This window comes from Diadema antillarum, unplaced genomic scaffold, assembly GCF_040938485.1.
Source record: "Diadema antillarum isolate AM-2024a unplaced genomic scaffold, OU_Dant_1.0 scf00000071, whole genome shotgun sequence".
Lineage (NCBI taxonomy): Eukaryota > Metazoa > Echinodermata > Echinoidea > Diadematoida > Diadematidae > Diadema > Diadema antillarum.
In genome coordinates this window covers 7,426,821-7,438,401 of record NW_027270960.1, presented here as the reverse complement: position 1 = coordinate 7,438,401, position 11,581 = coordinate 7,426,821, and the positions used below count along the sequence as shown (strand labels likewise).

At 40.3% G+C, this 11,581-nt stretch overlaps 1 protein-coding gene across 1 annotated transcript in view; it reads left to right on the top strand.

Annotated features, from left to right (window-relative positions):
* The first annotated feature begins 2,529 nt into the window (after positions 1-2,529).
* The window catches only part of LOC139716911 (uncharacterized), a 154,426-nt gene continuing 145,374 nt past the window's right edge, over positions 2,530-11,581 (top strand). The window contains exon 1 of the mRNA XM_071628430.1: positions 2,530-4,075. Within this exon, the coding sequence (XP_071484531.1) occupies positions 3,619-4,075 (457 nt within the window). The 5' untranslated portion in view covers positions 2,530-3,618. The remainder of the gene's footprint in view (positions 4,076-11,581) is intronic.

Below are 11,581 nucleotides of genomic sequence, written 5' to 3'. Positions count from 1 at the left end.
AATCAGCATGTGTCAGCGCCCGGCTGGGGCTTTCGGTAAAGGCGCCTCGAGCCCCGGGGGAGTAAAAATACAGGCCTGGTCTGGTACTCGGACGAACGCCGCAGAATTTTCGCAGAGGTCAAGGGACAAAATCATAAAGTTAACAAGAGAATGACTGCATATCATAATAAATTATATACATACTTACGTGCCTGTGTATCATGTTTTATGTTTGCTACAATATTTGGTGCACATATACGAGCTGTTATTTTCTGATATTGTACGAAATAATTATGTTTGATTTGATTTCACTTATTTCATTTCCAAGAAAAAAATGCAAGCATTTACCATAAGACATTTGAATACATAATAATAACACAAAATCATTACAACATTGTAATCAATACGTTTGACTCAGAAACAATAAAGGAGTAGGCCCTACATGTATTTGGATATATGTAATAAATATACATGTATATACATAAAATTTGTATCCATATAGATAATGCATACATAGAAGTAATAGTACAATATTATCGACCTTCATCACCAAAGGATAAACATCCCACAAATACAAAAAAATGGCCTCTTTATGGCCTAATGGTCTATTGGTCTCTTACATCACTCTCCCCGTTACCCTAATAAAGGTGAAGAACTTGCGATCGAGACTTAACATCTTGTGAGCACTCCCTCCTTCTTAAAAATAAACCCTTAACAGCGTTCAACATGGTGCTTATAATTATATAGGTAAAAAAGTACATCGGAGACGTGCATAATAACAACCATAGACTGATGACCTGCAATACAGAAGCGCGCGTTGTGGCTATGTGCCGGACTGTTATGGATGGCTGACGGCCGTAAGACGCAGGGTCTAAATCCCTAGCAAGACAAGGCATATCCGTGTTTAACCTATGGGAACTTCTGAATTTCGTTGATATTTTTCGTACAAAATGTCCATTTTTGTCTTGTAAGACAGTTTTCACTCAGACCCAGGACTTATGGCAGCAAAAGAAAGACAACGGGTCGCATACTTTGGGTGCCAGATAGTCCCACGCGTGCATTTTGAGCGTAATGCAAGTGCTGATTTAACTTGATATGAACGAACATTTTTTATTCCCCAAATATATCATAGATTGTAGTGTAGGTATATTAGTAGAAATCATGAATAAAATTATAAATCTACTTTAAAATTATATGAACCTTACACTATATATACTACCTTTCAGCTGTACTCAAATAACTAATAACACCACAGCAAAGCTAAAAGTTGCTTTCGGCGTAAAATCCAGATGAATTACAGAACTTGTACTACAGTGCACGCGTGGGACTATCTTTCACCTGAAGGGTACCTCCCGAGTTGTACCCTTCATGCGGAACACTGCATTCACTTTCAAAATTGAAAATATCGCCTCTAATTCCTAGCAGTGTCTTTGTACAGGTATTTTACTATTTGTTTGTTTGTTTGTTTGCTTTTTGTTTAAGAAGTTGTCTTCCCCTGGCTGTCGTAAGTGCTGTAATGCACATTTTTACACGAAAAATTTCTTGACAAATGCTGGAGCTCCCATAGTTTTGAAGACGCAAATGCCTTGTCGTCTACTCGAGATTTTGACTTTGTGTGTGTGTGTGTGTGTGTGTGTGTGTGTGTGTGTGATGGCGCCTATGGCAGATCTACACGGTGAAATGGAAATAGACGGCCCTCTATAGTGTTCATAATGTTATGAAAGTACAACCAGTAGCTGTATTGCGCAAAATCCCCATTCCTGCTTCCTTAACACTGCCACCAACGTTTGGTAGGAAGCAGCACTTCAGTCCTTTCGAGTTTGTCTATGTCTATGGAACCTTGCGGAGCAGATTTCTATTGAATCTCTTTCTGGAGTGTTTCTAGTGACAACAACAAATACTGAAGTGATTAGCGTCTGTCATTATCTATTTCTCTGCTGGATATCGCCAACGCTTGTCTTAATCAAAATTACCCATATCTGTATGAAAATCAGGTGAAATAATTAGACAAAATATCGCCCATCCGTGTAGTCAGTAAGATATGGATTGCTGTCAGACTGGTCATAGTTATGGAACGTTAACTTTTGGACGTGGGTTTATTTATAGCAAACTGCAATGAATCGAGGGCGAAATGGCTATCAAGTGTCAAGCGCTTCGATGGCAACGTATATCTTTTCGTCATGCAAATGTTATGATTCTTCTGCGTGCCGTGCTTTTCTACGGACTAAATAGCCTTGCTTCTACTGGCACAGCCGCCACCGCGACCATCACGGTCCAACCCAATTAGTGATCTAATGGCTCTTTTTGCACGCTCGCACACCCGCTCAAAGGAGAGGAAAAAGCAAGAACAAGCAGGAACGGTTTTACCTATAGTGAGGCAAGTGAGACAAAAAGACTGAGCTTGCTATGGTCTCCATCCCTCTCTCACTCCCTCTCTCCCCCCTCTCCTTTCGACTCCCCCCCCCCCCCCCCCCTCTCTCTGACGGTCTGCTCTCACTTTGCCTATCCCACTAAGATCACTCACTCACTAATTGAGCGCTCTGCTTGCTCGCTCGCCGAGCTCAGTGCGTGCGCTCGGTTGAAACGATTGGTAGCGCTCCTCCGGTCACCACGAAACTACCACCAGTAAGAGTCCGAACTACCAGTGGAGGTCGGTAACTCTTACGAGAGCAAAGAAGCGGGGCAAAAAGATGGCGCGAGAGAGATAGATGGTAGGGTTTTGAAAGTGGCATAACGAATTAAAACAGAGGGGCGGCCAATCGTCTGCCGTTCGGATTGCTACCCCGGAGTGGGCCGTGGACGTTGTAACACCTCGCTCGATACCATCTTCAGTGATCTTACCATCGCCCAGCTACGGCGCGCAGCATCTTAAAACGAGACCGACGATGATTGAAATGCACTGGCCGAAGGGAAATTGCTGCCGAGAGCGAGAGAAAAAAAAGTGCAGCTGCAATTACAACCTCAAAATATGTGCACCGTAAATGTATCTATAAACCTGTATGCTCATAGTGTGTTTTTCTAATTGCATTACTTTTGTATTATGTTGGAGCTATCAATACGTCATAATTTCACAGGATTTTAGAGCGCTGCTGGTTTCTTTCTGACGCAGTGGAGATGAGAGAGGCAAGTGAATAAGTTAGTAATGGCGTCCAGGGGCTGCCAAGTGCGAACCTATTTGGAAGGACTTCCTGCCCACTTTCCCAAGGAGATAATCGGAAATTAACGACAAATTCTGGGATTCTATATCACGGATAGGCCCTTGTTCTTGTTGACATCGGAAATTATTTGTCGCGTTGAGCTTTTGAGACATCTGCAGTGTTGCCCAGTGCGGCTGGATTTATTTTGTTTTGATTATTTTTATGTTTCACTTTAAGATGCACCGAGTCTCTGACATGAGTGATGTATATGTAGGAGGTTATTTTTGCATTTGAAGAGATATGTTTTGCCTCAAGATATTGGTATAGGATACAGCGATGCAGGTAAGCGAAAAACAGCTAACCTGGTCCGAGTTCTCCGGGTGCTCGACCGCACACACACCAACATTAGCCAAAAGTTCGTCTTTTATTTTTTTTGATTGAGCAAAGCTGTTAGCTGCGTTCTGGTCGTTTCGTCGGACACGGATCACGGACCTCCAGGGAGATGGAACGTCGCCTACAAGCGTCCGGCAACAGTCCCACTTTGCTCGACATCGAGGAAGGCCGGGTCGACATCGTTGAGCGGCCAAGTGCCGGTGAGCAGTGCTGCCACTATTTCCGCGTCTTCGTCCAATTTCTCTTCTCTTACATCGGCTTGACCGCCATGCTCTGCGGTTACCTGTTCCTCGGAGCTCTGGTCTTCCGCTCCATCGAGGGACCCAAGGAGATGAAGCTAAGGGAAGATATTCACGAAGAGATGAAGCAGACATTTTTGGAGTTGTACTCGGAGGCGGAGAGATTTCCCGCCAAAAACTGGACAGACCTGGCCATCGACCGAATGAAGGAAAAGCAACGCCACTACGCTGTACACTCCATTGTCTTCTTGGAATACCTTGACGACACAGAGAAGTGGTCCTTTTTCGGAGCTATGCTGTTTTCTCTCACTGTTTTGAGCACCATTGGTAAGTCTTCCCACTTTATGGCTATGATTATTTGTATTATTTTCTCTTGTCAATATTTCTTGTTGTTCTTTGCAGTGCGCGCTATCATTTTTATTATCAGCTGATCATAGGTCGGTGTGTGTCATTCCATGATCAAGGTTTCCATAATTCCTCGTTACATTCCCAACTGCAACCATTCGACAGTCGTCTGTTGAATAAATCAATATCAAAATTAATTGGTGTAGTACAATATAGGAAGGGATAGATAAGTCAAAGGTTCATGTATTCCTTTGTTAAAGTGGGAGTTTGCTTCAAGTCGCAGTATATAAGGCTCTGCGTGTGAGTTGTTGCTCTTACTGTTGATTTGGGAAACTCAGCATTGCACTTCCACTTCGATGAAAAAAAAACCCACCACAAACACATCAAGCGGAAGACATTGCGAAATTGCTTCATAAGTTAAGGTGTGTTTATGATGAAAAAATGATAGATGAAAGCACGTAACTTGACTTGGCGATGACAGAAAAGAAGGAGGGACTTAGAAATGCAACGGACAGGTCTTTGTCATTGATCGACATGGTACAAGAATCTACAAATCAAAATCATGAATGGCCATAATTGATACTTTTTCAATGAAACTTCAAGAAAAAAGAAAACAAAAACGAGGCGATCAAAAAGGGAAAAGAAATACAGAATGAAAGAGCATCAGAAAGATAACAAGGATAAGGAGAGAAATGAAAAGAGGGTAAGGGTAAGAGGAAAACGACATATGGAAGAAGACATTTTAACTCTAGTCCAGCCTCTTTTCCTCGCTTTTTAAATCAGCTTCGAGTTTGAGCTTGTTTTGTATCGAAAGTGCTTGGATTGAACAATGAAAGATCATAATAAGTTAAACTTGTTTTTAAGAAAATTTGTGCTGTGTTATTTTCATGCGCCATAGACAAACATTTTTTTTTTTTGGATCTTGGCCACGTTTTGAAGTGTTAGAGAGATGTTTTTAAAAGTTCAAATAAAGTCACGAGACTTTATCTCGACAACGGCAAGGTTTATTCAGTGCTGTGCTTTACACTGAAAAATAGTAATAGTACTTATCACTTATTTCCTTTTATTTCTTGAAGTTAAACAGACAAATCTGCACACTCTGAAGAAATAGTTGTCAAGGGTGATGGCAGAAAAACAATACTGGGTCACTGAAAGTTCAGCCGTACAATGCAATCTAATAAATCTTGATGTCTTCATCTAGAAATGTAGCTGCGGCCGATGCATTTTCGTTGATAGAGTTAGCTCTTTTTTTCCCAGTATGCGTCAAAGTAGTTGTTATTCTAGACACGTCTGAGGATGCTTAAGCCGCTTGGAGTTCAATGTGTCGTCACTTACCGTCGTCTGCAGACACTCAGACAATTGATGATTTCAGCAATATTCCGCGTATCAAGGGATGGAGCACTGAGCCTCCCATATCTCCGAGGCGCAACATTGGGGCTTACCATCCAATCAAAGCTGGTATCTCTTTCAGCGTCGCTGCTCCTAACATTATTGCAGAGGCCTTGTTAACAGACACATGAATGTAGCCAATAAACGTTGAAATGACAAACCCGAATCCTATTTCAGCACTGTCTAGTCGACTGGTTATCAGCTGGACGAACTTTCGACAGCCGCTCTCATAACAGGGAAAATTGAAAGCTAAATGGCGGCAAAAACTTAACAATAACCACGACAGCAGCAAGAGAAATGACAGCTAATTATGATGACATCTTTTGGATTCCTCTCATTAATCGGTCATGTTATCAGCGTATCCATCGATCAAGTCAGCCGCACCACAGCTTCAAGCAAACAGAAGAGTAATCAATCTGAATTCTCGGTTTGTCTAATCCGCCTGCCGTCACAGTACCGCAATCAATTTTAACACTTACACGACACATTCATCATGTGTACATAATACTAGTATGTGGCGTGATGGATACTTTCTACGTTTGGTCACTTCTGTGATAACATCATAACCAATGAGATAAGATTGTCTTACGTTGGGATCGAACCCAATTCTGGTTTATTGCGAGGTATGGTGTGACAGCTCTGGATCGTTTAAATAAAAAATGTTTCCCTCACCTACTGTAACGCCATTGCAGCATTGAACCACCGGCGTTACAGTATCATTCGTTATCATGAGGCTGCTATGCATACATATTACTTAAAAGAACAAGGAAAGATTCAAACAAACTAAAACAAACACTTCTCCCTCTCCGAATGATATATTCACGGATTTCATAGTTTCTGTCTTATAAGCTTTCATTTTTTGTTCGTTTAACAAAACACTCATAAAAAAAGAGAGACCGGAATAGAAAGAATAGGGGGAAAAGAAGAGGAGGGCTAGAGAGAAAAAGGAGAGAGGGGGTAAAAAGAGAGATCGATAAAAGTGAAAGAACAACGTAAACAAATCGACGTCCTCCACAATGCCATGGTCGGGTTATTAGTTTGTCATTATTATCATTCTTAATTTTGTTATTAGGTTTTTTTTTTAATAATCGTTTTTGTGTGAGCACGCGATAAATTCATCACACCCCAAAACTTCGGAAAGACAAACCATAAGACGTGCCAATGTCAGCTGCTGCAAACACATGCAAACACACATACACACATACACACACACACATATTCATATATATATATATATATATATATATATATATATATATATATGTGTGTGTAGGTCTATGTACATAAGGTATTAAATGCAGATGTAAATGTAAGTATGATAAAAAAGGAGTAATCTTTAAAGAATGTATTCCAAGAATTCAGTAAAGAAAATTGATATTCGCAATACCGATACCATGAGGAATTTCCTTATCACTCCGGACCATTTTTCCCCCTGAATTTGGCTAACTATCTTCTAACATTTCAATCTCTCTCTTGCGGTAAGCAATTTTCATCTCGCACGAAATATTATTCCCGTGCCTCACTTTAATAGGGTCTTGGTGTGCGGACGAAAGTAAATACGCCGCCCTCCCGCCGCTTAAGTGGTCAGTGGTCATTCAGGCATGGAAAGCGACCTATCAGCCATTTAACGTACTGATCTTGGGAATTGTCAGCTTGAATTTTGTTCCAGCAGAAAAAAAAAGAGGAAGAAGAAGCGATGAGTGAGGTAAACAGATTGGAAAAGCGAAAGAGCAGTGGGAATTCAAACGTATAGGCCTAAATGGCTTCCATATTTTTGTCTTTGATCTAATGTGTATAATACTTACGCACGCACGCGCAGTGCATGTAAATGTATATCATATCTAAACATATGTATATGCAATATACACAGTGTGTGTATAATATATATATATATATATATGTGTGTGTATATATATGAATATGAATATATATATATATATATATAGATAGATATATAAAATAGATATATATATATAATGTGTGTGTGTGTGTGTGTGTGTGTGTGTGTGTGAAGTGTGTATAGGTACTAGGTAGTGCATTTTGATGAACATAATAGAGATTGATTTTGTGACAGTGTCACAGAAAAGACGGCACAGATATTAAACTGCGGTATAGATATGAGTAGAAGACCTATCTTGGAGTCCTCGGTCCAGTAAACACAAGAGTTGGTGTCATACCAGATCCTTTCTCCACAAGTCGATATATGTGACTTGACCTTTCTGGGCTAGAATCGATTACTCTAGAGTCCAGCAGTAATCTCTCAACTCTTCATCAAGTCTCGCCTCCTAATATCTCTTCACCGTTCTCCTCCTCCTCCTCCTCCTCCTGCTTTTACCCCTCTCTACCAACCAATATCCACCGCCTTCCCTCGCTACACATTCAATCTAAATGCGCTCTGTTCCATATTTTCCAGAGTGTTGGTGGAATTGTGTAGAGGGAGTGGTTGGACAGTCAGAATTCATAATTGTACATGAGTTCATGTGATACTTGTTCCAGACGAGTCGCTTGCGTTCTAAACGATCACATTCTTTCTGGTAATGAAATATTGTGTCCTTGTCTAGTTTCAATAATAATGTTTAATCAAATGTTTATTTATTTATTCATCTATTTTTTATTTATTTTATGTATGTATGTATTTCTGCATGTATGTGTGTATGTATGTACATGTATGTATGTATGTATGTATTTATTTCATGTAGATTTGTATGTGTGTATTCATTTATTTATTTAGTATCATGTGAGAAATACCTGTAATCTGCGAATATCAATTATGATAATGGAGAGAAAAAGAGTTAATGTTGTGGTTTTCAAGCCCTCTATACAACAGCTATAGGAAGATAACATACACACTCCATAAAAGACAAGACCATACATATTTTCTTTAATTTTTCAATCAGCAAACAAGAAAACTCGTAGGGTGAAAGTTACTGTCACATAAGATTGTGAAATAGGACACTGTCTTGGGGTTGAATCTACTTTTTACACCCGAGCAGAGCAGTTGCATGCTTTAAAGGAGAACGACCACCAGAACTCCACCCTCTTGTAAAAGCATCAAAAGCCATTATCTTTACCAGCGGGAGAACAGTGAGGAGCGATAGCATGTTTTTTTTATCTCGCATACACCTGTTTCGACTAAAAGTAAGACATCACACAGGAAACAAGTCGTAATGTTATCTCTACAGTTGTCTCAATGACTGATTTGCGGAGTTAAGTACATTGTTAGCTGAATGATACTGGTATCGTGTTGACATTCCGTTCGTGTTTATTGTGTGTTCCAGTCTGAATTTATGGATAAGACTATCTTTCTTCAATGAATTCATACTCCATATACGTAACAAGCATTCATGGTTTTTTTTTTATTGACTAGCTACGAATTGTCATCATTTCTCGGCTGTAATTGCCAAAATGTATTGGACTCTGTATTTCGCTTCCTGGAGATATGTTCCGACCGTACAATTCAATCGTTAGAATTACATGTAAGTGATACATTCAATCAATGACTACTTGTGCCTCTCTTTCGTTATTCATTTATTCGCATTACCACATAGGCACTTGAAAAGACAAATGATACATGAGGTATGTATTTGCCTAAAGGAATTTTGTTTGCACAGGTGTCTGACATCATCAGCTGATGAACTTGTATATTTCATGAGTGCCTACGTCTCTCAATAGTTTTCTGATAATTAGGGTCCGAGAAAAGAACAAAACTGTCGTGTACATAAGGACGAGGTTGTGCGAACTCCACTATCAGTTTGAAGTTCTTCAAGAGTTAACTCAGTGAAATTTACACTTCCTTGAAATTTACACAGGTGGCGATCGAGAGTTTCACTTCCGTAGAGACTGCGTGTAGATTTCAAATTTTGTCTCCAGTTGAACAAGGTACTTAAAAGGGCACAGTCCCCATGAAACATGTTTTTATTCATTAAGTGCACATGTGTGCACTTAATGAATAAAACAAAAATGTTTCAGTTTAAAAAGGGACCCATCGGTTAATATAGCGATAGAATTGCACAATTCTTTCGCGAGACATGACTTCTTACATGTTCTAATCTATTCGATAAAATCCCTGCGCCAACCCCCGCAATTGCCAAATGTATCGATACAAGTTCTTCAATGTACTCTCCCTTGAGAATCATGTACACAGAAAACGTGCCAAAGTGTAGGTTCCCCCACACGCACGAATTCCACTTACAAGATAACCTATTGGCAACGAGCAACTAGATGGGTTTTGGGGAGATCAAAATCTCTCGGGAAAAGTGAATCGAGTGTGTTTTGGTAGTTGTAAATCTGCACTTTTTTGTCCCTTTTTCTTAAATAAAGTGGCTCACTACTGTACCCATTTCGAGGCGAAAAAAAAAAATCAAACATTTTGTGAGAACATACTTGACACCCCCCCCCCCCCAACAATGCAGATTGCTGCATATAGTGACATTAAATGATTTCTATCACGTGAGGGCGGAGTAAAGATATGGAATTTCATCAATTTTTTTTAAATCCGTTGCTTTGGTTGGATGATGCAGTTATTCTTTTCTCTTTGTTTGAAATGGTAGATATTTTTAAACATTTTGCATTTAATGTAAATTCACAAGAGCTTTCTGCGGAATCTTTCGTTTTGATTGTATTTTCCCTCGTACGAAGAGAATGCAGTTTGGAGACAATTACTTCGGAACTATTCAAAGTGTTTTTTGTTTGTTTATTTGTTTGGTCGGTTAGTTGGTTGGTGTTCTTGCACTAGAAATTGACTCCTCTCTATTTGTGTAGTAAGGCAACGACATTTCTCTGAGACTTGATAGCTTAATGCAATGCAGGGCTGTGTTGGCTGGTTTGAAGCCGTTTTCACGCCTAAGCTCCTCCTGCGACAAAGGGTGTGGTAGAGTTCACCTCGCCTACGCCACCTTATTTCACCGAATTTGCCTTGTCACTTTGTTGACATCTAAATCTCGGCGCTGATGATACGGGTGCACGTCACGAGACCGACACCCACGAGTCATACAGCCCACGAGTCACACAGCTCACAATTCATACAGCCCATGAGTTATACAGCTCACGAGTCATACAGCCCATTAGTTCGACACTAAGCTAACAAGGCCCACGAGACCGACACATTAAGCCCCGTGTTCTATCTGTCGAACTCGTGGGCTGTTTTTACCTAGTGTCGAACTCATGGGCTGTATGACTCATGGACCCTTTTTTCAAAGTCGAACTCGTGGGCTGTACACTCGTCGGTGTTGGTCTAGTGGGATGACTCCGATGATACTTATGGGTCTCATGAGCAAACATTAAAGCGATACTTAACACGTACTGGACCATTTATTTACAACAAATCACCATTACTCTTCTTTCTTGCGTTCATTGTAACACACCACATGGCATAAATCGAAATAAGAAACTATACGGATTTGACGTTTCTCTCTTTTCTATCCGTCTCTTTCTTCTTCATTGAAGAAATATAGTTTGTACAGAGAAAGGATACGTGTACATATAGTCAACAAGAAGATGGGATCATTGTAACAAATGTTCTAGTATTATGTGCTGACCAGTGGGTAATGAGGGTATAGTAGCAACTATTCAGGTTTTCATCAGGACGACCCCCGCAAACTAAAAGCCCCAAACATTAAACAACCACAACACAACACAACACAACACAACACAACACAACACAACACCACACAACACAACGCAACGCAACGCAACGCAACGCAACGCAACGCGACGCAACGCAACGCAACACAACACAACACAACACAACACAACACAACACAACACAACACAACACAACACAACACAACACACCACAACAAAATACAACACAACACAACACAACGCAACACAACACAGCACAACACAACACAACACAACACAACACAACACAACACAACACAGCGCAACGCAACGCAACACGGCACAACACAACAGAACACAACACAACAACAACAACAACTTTCTGCGCGTCTGTATTTCTTTGCATTGGCTGTTTATCCTGTATAATACCTGTGAGTCTTTTTCTTTTTTGTGATGCCTTCCAGTGTCGACTTTGTCTTTAGTCCGAGTCTCCATCATGTCACGTGCCTGTCTTATGACGTCAGAGAAGTATCTTTA